This window comes from Populus euphratica, unplaced genomic scaffold (assembly GCF_000495115.2).
Source record: "Populus euphratica unplaced genomic scaffold, PopEup_1.0 scaffold25.1, whole genome shotgun sequence".
In the NCBI taxonomy this organism is placed as follows: domain Eukaryota; kingdom Viridiplantae; phylum Streptophyta; class Magnoliopsida; order Malpighiales; family Salicaceae; genus Populus; species Populus euphratica.
Window position 1 is genome coordinate 383,165 of NW_011499851.1, and position 18,488 is coordinate 401,652.

The following is an 18,488-nucleotide window of genomic DNA, read 5'->3' on the forward strand; positions in this document are numbered from 1 at the left end:
AAATAATTATATAATAACATAATATGTAGATTTTTTAAAAATATTTTTATTAATATTTAATAAAAATAAAAAAATATATACTTTTTATATACTTTTATTAAATTTACCATTATTAACTTTTTAATATAAATGTGTGAAAATAATCGATATATAATTTTTTAATAAATAATTTTTTATATATAAAAAAGCACTAGCATAAGCACGTGAGCCTCTCTCAGACCCACGTTCTTGAGCTTTTGTTAAAGGTTCATGACTTTACATTGACTTTGTTCTTGAGCTTTTGTTAAAGGTTCATGAACTTTTTTTTAAGTTTATTTTTTAATATTTGGTTTTTTTATAGAAATTTATTATTTATTATAAATTGATTTTTGTACTTTTTATCATATAAAAAAATAATTAAATTTATTAGAATTCATAACTTGGATTAAAGTTTTGATGAATTGACTATAGTGAATCTAACCTACTTTCTGTTCTTTGAATTTTTATACTGGGAACCACGTAATTGACAAGGTTATAATAAAACAACTCCCATATAATTAAATTTAAAATTTAAGCTAAATAAATAGTCAAATTAAGAATTTTTAAATTTAAATTATTATACTGAGTTTAATAATAATATATATATAAAAAATTAGAAATCTAGATATTATTTTTTTATATCCTAAGAACTTTTTTTTGGTCTAAATGACAATGAGATGGCGATCTATAAACTAATCATCCTTGTGGTCCATCATGACAGGCAAATCAAATTTGACTGCCAACCTGTTCATTTTTCTTTTTTAAACATCAATTGCAAAAATCTCACACATTGAGATGAGAAAGACTTTGTTGCCCAAAATTGAAGGAAAAACCATCAATCATAAAACAAATACAAGTAATGTGATCTTCTAATCCACTGCGTGATTATTGCTAGAAGGACACTTGTATCAATGAAAAGGATATTACATTGTTGTCAAGGGTCCATTTTTCTGTAACCCTCTTTCTTAGAGGCATATTCTTTGTAGCTGTCCAACCTTTGTAATTTTGTGGCTGCTAGCTTTCAAAAGAACGATCTGTTTGCATCTTTTATTACAAAATTAAGGAGCTTTCTTAACCAGGAGAAAGCGAAGAAGTTCGTGCCATTTTTTAATATACCTTCCACGGTGTAAATTCAAACAGAGATGGTCAGTATGCATAAGGCTCCACTGTTTCTAAAACTAAATAAAAAAAATAAAATTCTTACAAGGTTCCTGGAATGAGATCTTCACAAGCACCCTGTTTTACGAGGTTGACGAATTGCATGCTTAAGAGCTGTGGCTCCACACGTATCGGGTTTGTTGGCATGAGCTCTATTATTGAACTTTTAATTAATCATCCAATCCCCAATTAAAAATATCATAGAACAATCCACTCTCACGAGCAGGTCAAATGGTTTCAAATCGTGTTTTTTATACAAGCGACTGTCATTGAATAATACATATTTTTTAGAAGTTATTTTTTTCTATGGAATTGACTTAAAAAAAAACCCTTTACAGCAAACAAAAGTCATCCAATTTCCGGACACAAGAAGCCCACAAATTGTCAATGCCAATCTTCAGTGCAAAAAATACTGGGAGCTAGGCAAATGCGGTGCTGCTGTAGCTATTAAATTAATAATGTTTCTGTTAATGCTACAGAAATGAGAGCTGTAAGCACACAGCAACGGCCGCCATTCTGCATCAGGATAGAAAAAAAAAAAATCCCTGACCTGGCTCCTTAATTCAGTGTTAATTCAGTATTAGTAAAATAATATGAAGAGTTATTAATTAAATATAAATTTAATAGTTTAATTCAAAACAAAAACACGTTTATCCTCCGAGGTACTTCGATCGTTGAATCTCCTGGATAGCAGCTGGGAGATCCTCAAACCAATAGCCACTCGTTTGCTCACACAATGAATAAATTGACCACCGATGCTGTAACTCGTTGATTGTTAATGTATAATAAAACTTAAATCATCAGCGTATATTCTAACAATTTACTGTTCTCATTTCTTGATTAAAAAAAATTATGACTACTTTAAAATTATAATTATAAATTAAAAGGTATATACATGCATTTAAATAAATAAATTAGAAATTATCTATGCCAATAAATATGAAAAAAAGTATTAATGTATTTATTCAACTCATTTCATTACGGGTCAAATAATTTTTTTAACGCAAAAAAATGAATGTATAGCTATGAACAATAATTTTTTAAATATCAATAAATTCATAAATTCATAAATAAAAAATAATGCTTATTTATAATAAAATAAAGTGAAGATCACATGTTAATAAAAATGTATAAGATCTTATATTAATTTTTAATATGGTAGAAAAATAAAACAATGTTACAATTATTATAGTGAAACATAATTTTCTTTCAATCTTTGTATAATAATTTTTTAAAAAAAGTATAAGGAGAAAAAGAAAAAATTATAAACAAACTACAAAATAATAAAGATAATAATAAAATAATTGATATAATAAACCAAATATCCAGAGATAAATATTCTAAATGTAAAAAATAAAAAATAATATTTTTTTTCAAAAAATGTAAATAATAATGATAAACTAAAAGGAATTATAAAATAATGAAGATAACAATAATAAAAAATGGTGACAGGAGAAGCAAATCCAAGCAAATTTTTATCTCCTAAAAAAACCAAAAAATTACATTAATTTTCGCAGCAGCTACAGTACTCACTACAATAAATAATTGAACATTTTTTTTTTCATAATTATGCAATTTCTATGAAAAACACAAGACCTTGTATATATATAAAAAAAACTCAAGATTACAATATAAACCAATTTTCTAGCATTTCACAACAACTATTTTTTAAGATCTCTGGAGGAGAAGTCACTGAAGACAACAAAGAGAAACAGTAGTGATAATTAATCCTTCGTAAATATTGACCGAAAGTTGGAAAGCACACTTGCCTGCTCATTATTATACATATATGAACTGAATCGGACGACTAAACCACCCTTTTGAGTATTCGGTAGCTAGCTACATATGATCGAAAGTTATTATTATGCCTGCTTTTAAGTTTCCTAATTGATGCGGCTGTAGCCCACAAAGACCTAATCCTTTTACGCCCTTTCCTTTTCCTCTGGTCTCTGAAAAAATCAAGGAGCACTAATCAATAATATCCAGAGTCCTGTTTATCTTTCGCCATCAATATATCTTTTGGTTATTGCCAAAGCAAACTCATGGCAGAGACCCTCTCGCAAGAATTATTCAGGTACCAATCTGAAAGCAACGACTTGAGCTAGGATGGAGACCTTGCTTGGTAGAGGGGGGGTTGGAGCATGAATTCTAAAGGCATGACAAGTGCAAATATCACAAGGTAGGACCTAACATGAGATGTGTTCTTTCATCTTAACATGCCATTTTAGCAGACATTGAAGGTTACCTGTCATCCTTCTCCTCTGGGATTACATTTCCTCTACGTGTTCTTCTCATCCTTTTATATTCACGCTCCGGCGACGACATGAGCGTGTGTCTATACATATATAATCATCAAGGTTTTCACGACTAGTTCACATATCGCAGCATAACAAAAATATTGGGAGGGAGCTCCAGATATTTATTTTCACGCGCATCACACGTTCATGTAAGATATTTGCACTAATTTAATGTATTTAAATATATAAACTCTTCTCTGATATCAAGAATATTTAAACTAATCTTCAAGTTAAAGGCTGCCGTGAACTTCCTTGACCGCCAAGTCTATCCTTTAAATTTATAATAATTAGGTGATTATGATAAAAGGGACACTTGAAGTGATAAATTATGGAATTATAAGTGCTTTGTTTAGAACAAAAAATAAAATAAAATAAAATTTAAGCGAGTGAATCTCTTTCCTTTAAGGCTTGGTTTGTAGGAGAGGTAGACTTTGTCCTTGCAAATTTAAACGAGTTCGAGATAACTTTTTATTTGGGAGAGTTTTCAAGGGAGGGTAAAATTAACACTCAGGGGGTAAGATTTAATCTACAGTATTAATTTATTATTATTATTGTTGTTATTTTTTTTTCCTCTTTATCTCTAGATTAAATACACACTAAATAATTTTTTTTTAATTTGTCTCTCGCAAATTATTACTAATATTTTTTTATATTTTTATTAAACATTTCACCTTTTAATTTATTAGGGCCCCAAATATTCCTAAAATCAAACTTTTATATCCTTAATAATCATTCTTATAATAATTATGTTTATAACAATTTACTTTTATTTCTTAACCCCACACCAAATGACACCTTAAATATCTAAATATGTTGGATTTTCTTCCGGATATGTTTTTTAATTTTAAAATAAAGTTATTAAATCTTGCCGTCCCTTACATGTATTGTCCTGAAAATATCCCTCAAAACATATAAATCTTAAAATAATTTTGAAAAAAAAATGCAAAACAACTATTCTGAATATAGGCTGGTGTTATAGCTCCTAGATAAGATATAAACGAATGCCACGTGTACTGATTAGAATTAAAAAAAATTATGATAATACGAAATCCTAAATGAATTCAAGAAAAAAGAAGTCTGTAAAGCGAAGAAAGATATTCCACAAAAACAAGATAGGCGTAAAATCTTGCGATGGGCGCCCAAATCCCAAAAGACCATAGAAGCTGCGTACGGAGCTATTTATATTTTATACGGCAGCGATTAAAGGATAAGGAAAATAACTGCACCAACAGAAAAAGTAAATAAATAAATAGAAAGCCCTCGTGATTCTCTTTCCCCCCCTTCTCCATTTTACCTCTTTTTTTTTTTTTTGTTATTATCAATCTGCCCTTTCTCTTTCCTTTTCTTGTGCAGAGAGCTCCCTCCTCCTCCTCCTCCTCCTCCTCCTCTCCTCTCCTCTCTTTCTATAAATACATCATCTCTCTCTGAGTCTCACACACACACCCCCCTTTTATTATCTCTCCCTGTTTTGTTTTTTCTTTGTTTTCTTACCTTGAAAAACAGCTAGAGGAGCTAAAGAGAGACACTGAGGCAGACACGCACAGGCTTTCTTTCTTTCCTTGTTGTAATAGAATTACTATTTTTTAAGACACATCAAAGTTGTTAAAAATACCACCACTGCTACTCTACATTGCAATGTCGGCTTACAGAGATGAAGATCCTCGTATTCATGCCATCAAAACTAGGATTCGTGTTGTTCCCAATTTTCCAAAACCAGGTTTTTTCTGTTTTTTTTTCCTTGGTTGCTGAGAAACATAGACTTGGCGGAAATAGCTTTAGGATCTCGAATTTTAGAGTTAAATTCAAGAATCGGTTGCTGCCACTGGCTTTTGCATACGAAGTTCCTTCTCGATTCAAAGTTTTGTTCCTTTTTAAAATCTGCACCAAGTTGTTTTGAGTTTTTCTTTTTATTTCCATTTTGAACGGCACCGAATGTTTATGCTCTTTTGTTGTTTTGGTAAAACACGTTTAATCTTTCATGATTCAAGACTGTACGTGCTTTTCCATATATATATGCACTACTCTACTGGCGGTGAAAAGCGGAGAATCTATGGCTATGCTTCTTTTTTGGTTATAAGTTTATCATTGATGGTTTCTTATGGCAGGTATTATGTTTCAAGATATCACTACCCTATTACTGAATCCTAAAGCATTCAAGGACACAATTGATTTGTTTGTTGAGAGATACAAAGGCAAAAACATTTCAGTTGTTGCAGGTAAAAAAAAACAAAAAACAAAACTCACAAGAAAGAGTGAAAGACCCCATTTCTGCTTTCTTTTTCTTTTTTTCCTTACCAAATTTTCATTCTGTCTGAGGTGTAATTAGAAGATCTGATTTTAGGCCTTTTAACAACTATGATCTTGGGTTCAAGGTGGTGGGGTCCTTTTGCTTACAGAGCAAAATGCACCACTGCCTAAGTTTCTGGTTGTCTTTTTTTCTTTTTATAACTGGCTTTTTGATGGGCTCATTTAATGCTCAATGGAAGAGACTGTTTGAGTGTATGTGATGTTTAGTTTTTCTTTCTTCTTTCTTGTTCGCCTTTTTTCTGCTAGAGAGTGATTTCTTGTTTGACTAATGGGCTTTGTTAGTGTGGCGTGCCATTGATTGCTATCTGTTCATTTTTTTCCCCTTAGCGGCTCTCATCTGACCACTCTACTTCTCTCTATTGTTGCTGTTGTTGTTGTGGGCATGTGCTAGGATCTGATTTGGGTGGATTGTGGTTGGTGATGGATGCCCACCTTGTTAAAAAAAATAGGTGGACCCAAATGATGCTAAAGTTAAGATGGGCCGGCTTCTCTTGGCTCTATTGTAACGTAGATTTCCCCATATTACTGTTTGATGTTTTGATCCCATACCTCGGTTATATTGTCTCTTGTTTTTAGTTATATCCTTCTACTTTTCCTTTTGCAGTAGCCAGTTTTGCACCTGCAATTGATGGCATTGTGAGGTCTTAAATGGTTTTAGGTTTTCTCCTGCGATGGGTGATTTTGTAAGATGGCCACGGTCGCATCCCTCTTTGGTTAACTGGGTGATTTTTTTATTAGCCGCACGTAATGTATTGTCTTGCACTTACAAATAATATCAAACTATGCATACTTGAAGAGGTTTCATGATCTCTTATTGATAGTGCCGTTAGGCCTCATTTTGATTTTGCTTTTCGATGATGAAGGATTCGGTCAGCATTTAAGTGTACTTTGCTTTGTCCCGTTGTGTGGGCATTAGAATCTGTCTCTTTGTACCACGTGGATGAATTTTGTCATCTTGTGTTTATGTGGAACTTTATACATTAGTGGAATCTTCTCTAGAGATTTTAGTTTCACATGGAAAAGTTTCGGCCTTTTCCCTTGCCAGATAATTATCTGTGTTTTTCGTACCTGTCACCAGTCTATTGATGCTACCACTGGATTAGCTCTAGTGCATGTGTTCCGCGTTTGGTCAGTTGGAGATCTAGCTTATCAAATTCCAGTGCAGGTTTATGTCACATTCAAGTATTACGGGCATTGACTCTTGCCACTTGAGCTTAAAATAATCACATTCATCATCATTTCTGTTCTCTGCACGGTCCCATTCATCATATTTTAGATGTGGAGTCTTCCAAAACTGTATATATAATGCTTTGCAGCTCATATAATTCTTTTTCCTTGATAGAAGTTCTGATAAAAAACAATTTGTTGGTCAGAAAGTTTTCCTTTGCATCATTTGCGTGTCCTAGCTTTTGTGTCGTTCCACTGCCAGGGGGGCGCATTTTATGGTTTTCTTCACTGGAAGGACTCCAAGTCACGTGGTGATCAAATCTTAAATGTGTTTCATGATAACATATCTTGTAGCCTGCATTGATGCTCTCCTGCAAATTTTGTTAACTGCTGCCACAGTTTGTAGTTGCCTCCTGTTACTGTTTATTATTATTATTACTTACAAGTAGTGAAGATTCTTTGACTTTTGAGCTGTTTCCATGTGAGGTACTCTTTCAAGATTCGAAAGCTTAATTAATGGATACTCCTCCCCAATACACACATACAAGACTGATTTTTTAACTAATAAAAGAGCTCAGCAATCTGTTTAGCGCATCAGAAATTTGGACGTAAAATGTGAGCAATTGTCTTTTTCAGGAATAGAGGCTCGGGGATTTATATTCGGACCTCCCATTGCTTTGGCAATTGGAGCAAAGTTTGTTCCTCTGAGAAAACCAAAGAAGTTGCCTGGTACTCCTCGTCTCTTTACTAATAACCTTTCTGCAGTGGCACGAACATGTTTATATTTCAAGATGTATTTGGTACGCTCATGATAAATAGCAAGCTATATAATGATCGTACGTTATTTGATCACTGTATTGCATTTATCTCTTCTTCTCTGCATGCTCTGGGACTCTACAATTGATACTGATTATTTTTTTATGGCGCTTCACAATTTTTATTGAAGTTAAATCGACTAAGGTGTAACTTGAAACTAAGACCTCACCCCTCTTGCTTATGATTGTGGATATAGGCACTACTCCTTGAACTGTATTCTGGAGCTACGCTCATGTGGAGCAATTATCAGCCGCTGATTTACATCTTAATTTTATACTACTATAGTTGCTAAAGTGTGTACTATACAGTTGGTATCCTTATTAGGCGTGATAGTGGATGTCCATTCTGCGTTAGAAAGCCATATATATTCCTCGCAGTTGATATGGTTACTGTATTAACAGAATGCCTGTCTTCTTCACACTGTTAGCCACCCAACCAGTATAAGTGCTTGAGTGATTTGCATTTTCTTTTTCTTTTCCTCCTCCACTGCTAGCTTAGCTGTGTGGAGTGAGTTTGTCCACATTAATTTTCGCTCTCCATATCATCTGTCACATCAGAGAATCTTTCAGACACACAAGTATTGATGTCATTGATTTCTGTAGATGTCTCTGTTTTATATGGACTAGAAATCTCAGCTTCAAAGACGCTTCATGTGATACTTAAATTCCTTTTTTCTCTGTTTACAATCTTGTTAATAATTATTGTCGTGTTTACAGGCGAAGTTATTTCAGAAAAATATATTCTAGAATACGGAAGAGATTGTCTAGAGATGCATGTTGGAGCAGTCAAATCAGGTGAACGTGCTTTGGTGGTCGATGATTTGATTGCCACTGGTGGCACTCTCTGTGCTGCCATGAATTTACTCGGTAAACCTATTTCTTGTTGAAACACTCGAGATTCATTTGTGTTTTAGTTGTTACGTGAGCTGTCTGTATAACAATTCATGTATACAAGACCATTGATGAAAAAATACGCAAGATTAAAATGATCCAAAAAAACTGAAATATTTATGTTTGATTAAAATACAAATTCAGCTTCTGGTCCACTGATGAGGGACATTTAAAATGTCAAATCTATCCAAATAAACTAGGCATGAAACATGCTATCTGGAAGTGAATTATAAGAAAGTTTTAGTGGGCAATATTCTACTGTAAATGTTGGTTGCAGAGCTGTTCAAGTCTTCATAAACAGTAGATCCATTTACATGACAAATTAGAAACCCAAGTTTTGCTGTACCAGAAAAAAGAAGATACTGACTAACAATTTTCACCAGGGGTTCATTGCTTCCCATGTGATAGAGAAGTTACTACAATGTGATAGTTTTATGATCTGATTAATGACTAATATTTCGATAAATTTGTCTCCTTGTTGATTGCTTTCTCAGAAATTTCACTGAAGCATGATCCAATTCCTTGTGATATATTTTGTTTGTGTATTATCCAAATCTTTGTTCTGATTGAGTGCACAGCTTGACTATATTATCTTTCAGAACGTGCTGGAGCAGAAGTGGTTGAGTGTGCATGTGTAATTGAATTACCAGATTTGAAGGTGTGTATGCTTCCACATTTTCTTATTTTTCACTATATTTTCTGTTGATCTTTGTGTTTGGAGTTTCTGTTAGAAACAGGACTTATCTGTTGCTTTGATGTCTTCAATTTTTCTGTCCTCTGTCAGTCTTTCTCACACTCACTCATGCTCTGTAGCTAATCGTCTTAGTTACTTGAACGGAAGATAGGTTGCATAATTCAACAGTTGATGATCTGTGTTCTTGTAATCCTAGGATTTTCAAATGTAACAAGAAAATACTTCCAATGGCTTGAACTCTTGAGGTCAAGGTCATCGTATTGCTACTTGTGTCTCTCGGCGGCAGCTTCCCCTTAGTTGTTGGTTTCATTTCCTGAGCCTTTTGCCGTGTAAACCAGGCGTAAACCAGTTAAAGGTCTGGATATTCAAATATAAGATTTTCAATGAATTCATAATTTTTAAAGATGAATTACCAGCATAGAATTTCTGGGGTAAATAGCTCAATGTGTCCCTTGTATAAATGGTCAGCTCTTTAACATGTCTTCATGTTTTTTATTATATCTATTATGTCCTTGTATAGTATCAAATTCTCCAATGTAAATTAACATAACTATACTTTTCATTCTAAAAATATCCTTAAACTATACAAAAATATAATTTTATGTTTTTAAAAGATTAATGACTAAGTAATTTTAAACTCTTTTATTCTTAAAACATTTTGAGAAAATTTTCTATTATAGAATAACTGTACAGGGACATAATGGACTCAAATATAGGGGTATATGTAGACTTTTCCAATTATATAAGGATATAAGGATAGATTAAGCTATTTACCATTCACAATCTTGAGAATAATTTTTTAGTGGTACCTTTGAGGTTCCGTGGCAAAATTGGCCTGGATTATTTAATGGTTGTAAGCAAGCTTTCTGCTGATTTTGCATGGGGTGAAACCATTATGTTCCAATCCTGTCTAGGAGAGATCTTTTGCTCATCACTTTCTATGGAAATAATGGAACTACTAAGTTCGTACAAAAATGAATTTAGTCCTTGTGAGATTAGAATTTTGACTTCATGGTGTCAAATTGGAGAGGATTCCTAAGAAGTGAGTTTTCTTCACTATGTAAAGAACCTTTAAAGAGATCTTGATCACCATTTTAGAACCTTAATCGTGTCTTTCCAAGAGCTCCACCTTGTCCAAAAATGATGGGTTAATGAAGACCTACCCAGAGTAGTATATGCTTTCCAAAATATTTATTTTCCAAATAATGCCAACTTCAGGGTTGTTTCCCTTAGAATTGCCTTTTTAAGCTCGTCTGTGAAGTGCAGGTGCTTCAAGGAAAACTACTTTCTCCTTCTGTTTTCATGGGAAATAGGCTTGAGATGAAGTTTCTGTAAGCAGGGTTAGAGTAGCATCACAGCTTGACTTGATGTAAATGCTGATTTTGCTGTGGTTCTGAAGCTCAGCAAGTGCTTAAATTGACAATGGGATTACTCTTAAACTCTAATGGTTAATATGAAAGTAGTGCCGCTTATCTTGCTGAGTTTATTGATTCTTTGAAACTGGCATGTAGATGCAATGCAGTGAAATATGGTAAATCAAGATATTGTTACCTATCTTTTTAAGTCTACTTAATGCTTACTATTTGAGCAGCATCAATTGTCGTTTCAGGTTTTGTTTACATGTATGTTAATTCTCATTCATGAATGCATTTTTGAATTTTAAGACAACAATTCTCTGCTACAAAAATGGTATTCCATTATCACAATTATGGGTCTGATGTTTCAGGGTCGGGAGCGATTGAATGGCAAGCCATTGTATGTACTCGTGGAGTCCCATTAATCATGGCAGATGATAAAATTCTCCTGTGATGATGCAGAATGATAAATGTACATTAGAGGGATATCATTTGTTATTTTTCAGCTGGAATTCGCCTTTCATTGAGCCCAATTGTTTTGACTATTAGTGAGTTTTTGATAAATCATGGTGGTTGACACCAATACCATGTAATGCAGAAACATCGAATTTATGTGAAGGGCTTGATCTTGAGGAAATGATTGTAGGAATTTCTCTCTTTTTTGTCCATCTGGAAGATGAAATCAACCTATCTTGTGTTCAACCGAGGTTCAGACTTCAACTTTCAGAACAGAGATTATGTTGCAATCCAATTATTCTCTCTGCCAGACAAGGCAGCAGGCATAACGAATGGAAGATTCAATAACAAACGGAAACGAGTTAAAATGACAATGCTTTCCTTGCTCGCTCCTCTCCACATGTTACTTGCAAGTTAGCATGGCTGGATTTTGTAGAGTTGGCTCCAGAGTTTGCTGTGTTATTGTAGTTTTCCTGAACACATGGCTATGATATTTTGCTTTTACGGACGCTCGCAGAATGAAAAGCAGGATTCTTCCTCGGAGAGGGAAAACCTTGCATGATAAGAGGTTGATGTTTGGCTCGCGTCGCAGAATAAATTGTCTTTATAACTTTCTGGTTCCACTGCGATCTAAGTGGATTGGACATGTACTCCTTGAAAAGTCGAAATTGGAAATCTTTGTTTTTATTTTTTCTTTCTTTCTTTTGGATAGCCAAGCAACTATGTCATGGAATTTGCGTCAGCTATGGAGTTACAATCTTTGCTTGAACTACCAAAACATATAGGCAGGTAAGTGTGTGGTAGGGGCCACAGGTTCGGTATTAGATGAATGAAACGATAGGATCAGAAGTGTCTATCAGAGATGGTGACCACGAAACATCCATCTGCCTTTCATTTTCTCCCCAGGGAAGCGATTGCTCAATCAACTCAAACATTTTAATATAATTACTCAAACTTCTTTATTTATAAATAATTTAAAGACTAGATAAAATATTATTAAATAATTCATACGCGAAATGTACATGTTTACACAATTTATTTTACAGCACATCCAGTCGGCTTCTCTTTTTTTATAAGCCTTTGAACAATTATTTCATTTCAATCATTAAACTATTCTTTTTTTAATCAATTTCATCATCTCATGTTATGTTTACACAATTTTAGGTTTAATAATTTATTTTAGTTCACATTCTTAATAAAAAAAATATCATATCATCAAATTAAATATTAATATTACAACATAGAATTTAAGTTTATCAATTATAAACGAAAATCCAATATTGAAGATTAAGTAACTTCTTTTTATTTTTTCAATGAATGATTTATAAATTCATTAAAGTGATATCAAACTTCATGTAGAGAAGAAATAATTTCTTTTTGAATGTCGTAACTGACATCACCATGATAATATTTATTTCTAAATAAGAATAAAATATATTACTATGTTTTTTCTAATTTAAACATTTTAAATGCTTATTTCATATATATAATAAATATTTTAAATTTATTTTATATGTTCTTGAATTTTTAAACCACTTGAACTTAATAGTGCATCACCTAAAACATGTGAATTGTGTACATTTCCTTCTTAATGAGATAAAACATATATAAAACTCAAATTGAAATTTATAGCTACTAAAACATTTTTGGTTGTTTCTTCTTTTCTACCTTGAAACTTCTCTTGAATTTCAATGGAAATATTTAAAAGAATATGGTTATCATCAATTACTCTCACATAATTCTATATAAATATGAAACAATAAAGATAACTTTTTTCTTCTTGATGTAATTAATTAATGTATAAAAATATTAGTATTATTCTCATACCTTAAAATAAGAATAAAATCTTTAATTATTTAGTATCTCTATGGGAACCATATCCATTAGGTGTTTAATAAGGTGTTTGCACAACTTAAGAACAACCTTTAAAACAATTCTAAAATAATAATGAATAATTTCAACATATCTATAGTAAATATCACTAACAAATGAAATCTTTAGTTTCAACCTATGATTTGTAAGAACACAATCATATACTCCCTAATAAACACAGTTTTAGTTGATTATAATAGGTCATAACTTGTGAAGAGATTATACAAATGATAAAATACATGTTGTTTTATATGAATTTGTTCGATATAATATCTATTATCTCGATCCAAAATGCTATTCATATAGAATTCTCTTTTAGCAACTACATTCATACGTGGTTCTCTTAATATATAATTATATTTCTTTCTCATTTAATAATAGTAACCTTTATGGCTAGAATGGATACAACTGCTCATATACATGTTGTATGAATAGACTTATCATCTATAACAAGCAAGTGAAATTCTTAGATAACAAGGATAATTTTTTTTTATTAAACACAAGATTTAAATATAGTACCTAAAGACATATTAATCTTAGTATTACAATATAAGAGATAACAAAAAAAATATTGCTTTACGAGTATAAAAATTTAAAGCCATAATAACTCAACACAACACCATTACACAACACATTTTATAGCTCTATCTTAAGAAACCACAACTAATCACCAACCAAGCTACCATATTATCTTCCAGCCCACTAATAAATATAAAATTAAAAGTGTTCAAAGTCATAAGTTAATGCATAAAACTATTAAAAAAATCAAACTTTGTTATTTTGAACCTGTGCACTTAATATAGCTCTAATACTCTATACATACAACATCATCAACTATTGGATATTTATTATGCAAATTTGTAACATGTATAAAAACTCATAAATGAAAATGGTGTAATTATGTTAGAGATTAACCAAAACTATGCCTACAATAAGACAACTTATAAACTAATATTAGAACCCGACTTATATATCTCCCTTATCAACACTCAATCTAGCACAACATTAAATTGCAAAAGAATGTTGTGTTATTTTTTACATGTCAAAACTAAATTTTTTTTTATCCTTTTGGCACTGATCACACTATATTTCTTAATGACTCCATCCTTTTTCTTCAACTACTCCTATTATAACTGATGATAAACATTATTGGACTTAGCACCATAAAACAAAATATATAAACTAAACTAATCATATTAATATATGAAGCATAACCTAGAAAATAATGCATTTGTTTAGTTGGAAAGCTTAATCCCTTATAACAGATTAAGGTTTGCCTTTAAACTTGGTTTCTTTATCATAATATTATTTTATAGTTTAGACTCTAGTTTCTTAAAGATTATAGAAAGCTTAATTTGTTTTAAATTCATCGCCATTAATTATAAAAATATACCGTTGATTCATCCATAAGAAAAACAAAATAAAATCTAGTCCAATAATAGAAGATTTATGTCTTTTTTAAACAACTAATCAATATTCTTCATTGATGATTCAAGGAAGGCATATTCGCTAATGTATTAGCTTAGTTTTGCTTAACCAAATCGATCGATCTAGTGATTTAAGCAAGGCTATAGCCTTTAAGATAAGAATTTCCCTAGCTTAAAATGAACCCAAATTTATTTTCTTTTTTAAATAACTAATCAACATTCTGTTTTTACTATTGGAAGTTGCAAGAAAAGGAATAGGTTATTTCAAGATTTTTCTTCTTCTAATTTATAGAAAATAAATGTCATTTACAGAATAAGGATACTATCAACATCATTAATTATATGAATAACTCAACTCATTTCCATCCTTCATAAGAACTTGTACCTATTCATCCTTTTGAATTGTTGATACATGATGAGATGCATAATTTCTAGATAAAAAGTTGAGTAACAAAAGAAATGGAAATAAGGAATTAGAGATTCAAAAACTCTTACTACTAAAACTTTGATGGAACATCTATCCCCATATACAATTTCCATGTTAATGTCGATACACAAATAAGAAAAAAAAATCAAACCAAGTGATCTTGATTATATTTTTAAAAGCATCCATTATAGTAGCAGATTTTATCCTTGAAAATTAAAAAGGCTTGAAACTTGATTTTCCTTTCGAACAAACCCATTTCGCATAGATCTTAATAGATCTGTATCTTCTTTATTTCCTTGCCAAACCCTAATTTCAAAATTCTATCAAGATGGTCAAAGAAAGTTCAAGATTTTTAGGATTGTAACTTATAGATTTGGAACTTTAATTAATCCAAGGCAACACATAAAGATCGTCTCGAGATTATTATAAAAATAGTTTACTATCTTGCAACATCACATAATAAATAACCATTAATCATGTTGTCTTGACCTAAAATCCATCAATTCAACAAATTTAAGGTGTTGTAAACAATATATATCATGTCAAAGAAAATAACTTCCAAGACTTTTTACACATCCTGATTTAGGGGTGTTTGCACCTAGCCCTCACCAATGGACAAGAGACTTCCATTCAATCCATACCTATAAAATCAAATAACCTTTTCACCTTTTTATGAACATGATACTTCCCACATAAGTAAGCATAACAGAAATTCAAAGGCTCGAAACCAAACATAAACATGTCACCATTCCTTAATTTCATCATTAGCAATAAACTTCCTTAACACCTTGCCCATGAAACCTAGATTCAAATCTCTTAAAACAAAAATCAAACCAAAACACTCAAATTCAAAAAGACTAGCCACCAATAATAGAAAGCAATTCATTTCGTTATAGAGTAAAGTTTAACAAAAAATCATTAAATAGATCATAATTAAAAAAACATATTATGAGAAATTTCTCAATGGTTAAAATAATTAAAGCAAATCAATTGAAAATGTAAGGCAATAATTGACAAAACATGGACAATAATCATCTAAAATAAAAAACTAGAGCATGACTTAGGCCATCGAGCAAGGACAATCAAAGGACAATTGTTTCTTGTTCTTTTTAGAAAATCACAAAGCCAATGGTGAAATCTATCTTGTTTATGTGTTTTGCTTTATTCAGTTATATGTAAAAATAATATTTTAGTGAAAAAAATAGTTATTATTTTATAGCCGCTAAATTATGGATAATAGTTAAATTAATATTTATTTAGCTTTGGCTTTTATTTTATCTCTAGCATTGAAAATGCTCTTGTAATTCAATAAATTTCTTTTACAAAGGAACCTATAAAAAAATCCAACACTTAAATATTATGATCATAATTTTATGGCTCATCAATGTGCAAATAACTATATCTAACTAAGATTCTCCATTTAATATTGCGATAACATGGTGCCATTAGATATATTTTAGGTTGATCACAACTTTAAGAATTATTTAGTTTTCATTGTTTAAACTTGTTATTTCATCTCAAATAATGGTAAAGACCTGGATTTGAAAAAAAAAACAATAAAAAAACCCCATTATAACAGTAAAAGTAAATACAATGTCAAACAATTTCTCACAGTCAAATCTCAATCTTAATCTCAATTTATTTTTTAAAGAAAAAAAGTACCCCGACTTGGCCTTGTCTTGTAGTCAGCACGAGAGCTCCAACAAAAAATGAGTTGATAGATAGCTTAACAAATCAGCATCAATCTAATCGTAAAACGACTAATGACCCCCCACCCACACAAACACTTTTTTGACCAAACTCTCTTATTTAATCACAAATAATAATAATAATAATAATAATAATCACAAAAGAACAAGAATTGGTGGGCTGGTTAATGGGCAATCATAACCATTATTAGCGCATTTAAACAAAAACAGGTAGGTAGATTAATTAGCATTTATCAACCCAATTTCTCCCACAGTAACCACACCATTAAAATTAAAATTAAAAATAAAAATAAAAATTATCCACAGCTCAGCATTTAAAAATCAAGACGCAAAGAAAAATTGTGTTGAAAAATGCACCGTTTTTTTTTATATATATAAAAAGGGACTTCCGTGGAGATAAAAGAAAAGAGAGAAAATAATCTCCACGTATTTTTACAATCTATAGATAATAAGAAAACAAGGCAACACGGCACGACTATCAAATACCAGCAACTCGCCATTATCCCCACTCACCGAGTCTAACCCGACCCGACAGTCATCTACCAACGAGTCAAAACCGATTTGCTTTGTAACCCGACCCGCTACAACCCGACAAACAAGCATTGCTCTCCTTCCCCTACCAGCACCAGCGCTCTCATGAGCTGCTCCACTGCCGGAGAACGTGCAAACCACTGCCCCTTTACCCCCCGGGAAAACCCACCCAACACCACGCGCGTCATGTACACCTCCAGCGGGGCCCAGGCAATAAAACCGCATCATCTCGTTTCCATCGGCGACGCACCTTGCATTCTCTTCCCACGTGGTCCCACCCGACAACCCGGCCCGGGTTTTAACAATCTCTCTGTATTCTTCAAATCGGGTCACCGTTCTGGGTCCGTTTTGCACTTTGAAAATCATCTCGATCCGACCCGGAAATGATTTATTGCTCCAACTCGTGTGAAAGATAATCTCTACCACATTTCTCGAAGGGTGTCCCTCGGGCAGCTCGGCGAGGACAGGGAAAACCGGGTCAGGGTTGCGGGCTGACCGAGAAAGCGTCGGGGGTGTAGAAACGTGTTCAGGCTTGGGCTTTGGTTCGTTCTGATTGATAGGATGGTGTTTAGGTTTTGTTTTCTTGGTTTTGGTTTCAATAATGACATCTTTAATGATTTTTGAAGAGGTTTTCCTGCAACTGGAACTGGGCAGTAAGTGTATGGGGTTCGGGTTAAAAACATCATCAAATGCTCTTGACTTACATTGCAAGGACTTGACCCACCCGCTCGCCATTGAACGGACCAGCCTGCAGATTAATGGTTACTTCCAGCAAAACAAATACTTGCTGTAAAGTTAAAGGACTCGAAAAGAGAACAAGAACGAGAGGGAGAGGGAGTTTCTTGAATTCTTGTCTTTCTCCTTCTATCTTGAGTTTCCTGGGTGAGAGTGTTTGGGGTTGTGTTTGGTGTTTGGTGTTTGGTTTTCTTTTTCATGACAGAGGTGAGGAGTTTGTGTTGTGTTATGTAAAGAATGGCATGGAAGGGACATGGCGCGATAATAAATGGACTGCCTGCCTCTTTCTCACGCTCATGGGGTATGTTTTTGAAATGACGATAATGACCTAGATAGGGTTCATCTCTGATTGCCCACGTGCGCGCGCGTTTTGTTTGTTTAATTGGTTTTCCTGCGAAGAACAGAAGAACGAACGTTGCTTTCTTCCGGTAAGAAAAAGAGAAGTTCAGGTGAGTTTTCTTTTTACCAGAGGTAAATATTTTGGGTTTTGAATGGTGGAAGGTAAAGGTTTAAACTTTTTATTCATTTGCCGGTTTTTAATTTAATGCTGTCATTCTTGATCATTATTCTCAGTCTTGAGAGAAAGAATGAAATTGCCATATCTTTTCGAGTTAAGTATCCCCCCCCCC

At 32.5% G+C, this 18,488-nt stretch overlaps 2 protein-coding genes across 3 annotated transcripts; one reads left to right on the forward strand and one right to left on the reverse strand.

Annotated features, from left to right (window-relative positions):
• Positions 1-4,896: 4,896 nt before the first annotated feature.
• APT3 (adenine phosphoribosyl transferase 3) lies at positions 4,897-11,392 on the forward strand. Of its 2 annotated transcripts, none has more exons than XM_011019981.1 (6): positions 4,897-5,190; positions 5,579-5,689; positions 7,584-7,676; positions 8,480-8,629; positions 9,253-9,311; positions 11,074-11,392. In XM_011019981.1, the coding sequence occupies exons 1-6, from the start codon at positions 5,109-5,111 to the stop codon at positions 11,125-11,127; spliced, it is 549 nt and encodes a 182-aa protein (XP_011018283.1). In that variant the 5' UTR covers positions 4,897-5,108; the 3' UTR covers positions 11,128-11,392. The 2 variants fall into 2 exon arrangements, with proteins under 2 accessions (XP_011018283.1, XP_011018282.1); XM_011019980.1 differs by lacking the exon at positions 11,074-11,392 and adding an exon at positions 10,614-10,887.
• A 5,576-nt stretch (positions 11,393-16,968) lies between these two features.
• LOC105121376 (uncharacterized) lies at positions 16,969-18,122 on the reverse strand. The gene has a single exon (XM_011019982.1). The coding sequence runs from the start codon at positions 17,857-17,859 to the stop codon at positions 17,026-17,028; it is 834 nt and encodes a 277-aa protein (XP_011018284.1). The 5' UTR covers positions 17,860-18,122; the 3' UTR covers positions 16,969-17,025.
• Between the last annotated feature and the right edge of the window lie 366 nt (positions 18,123-18,488).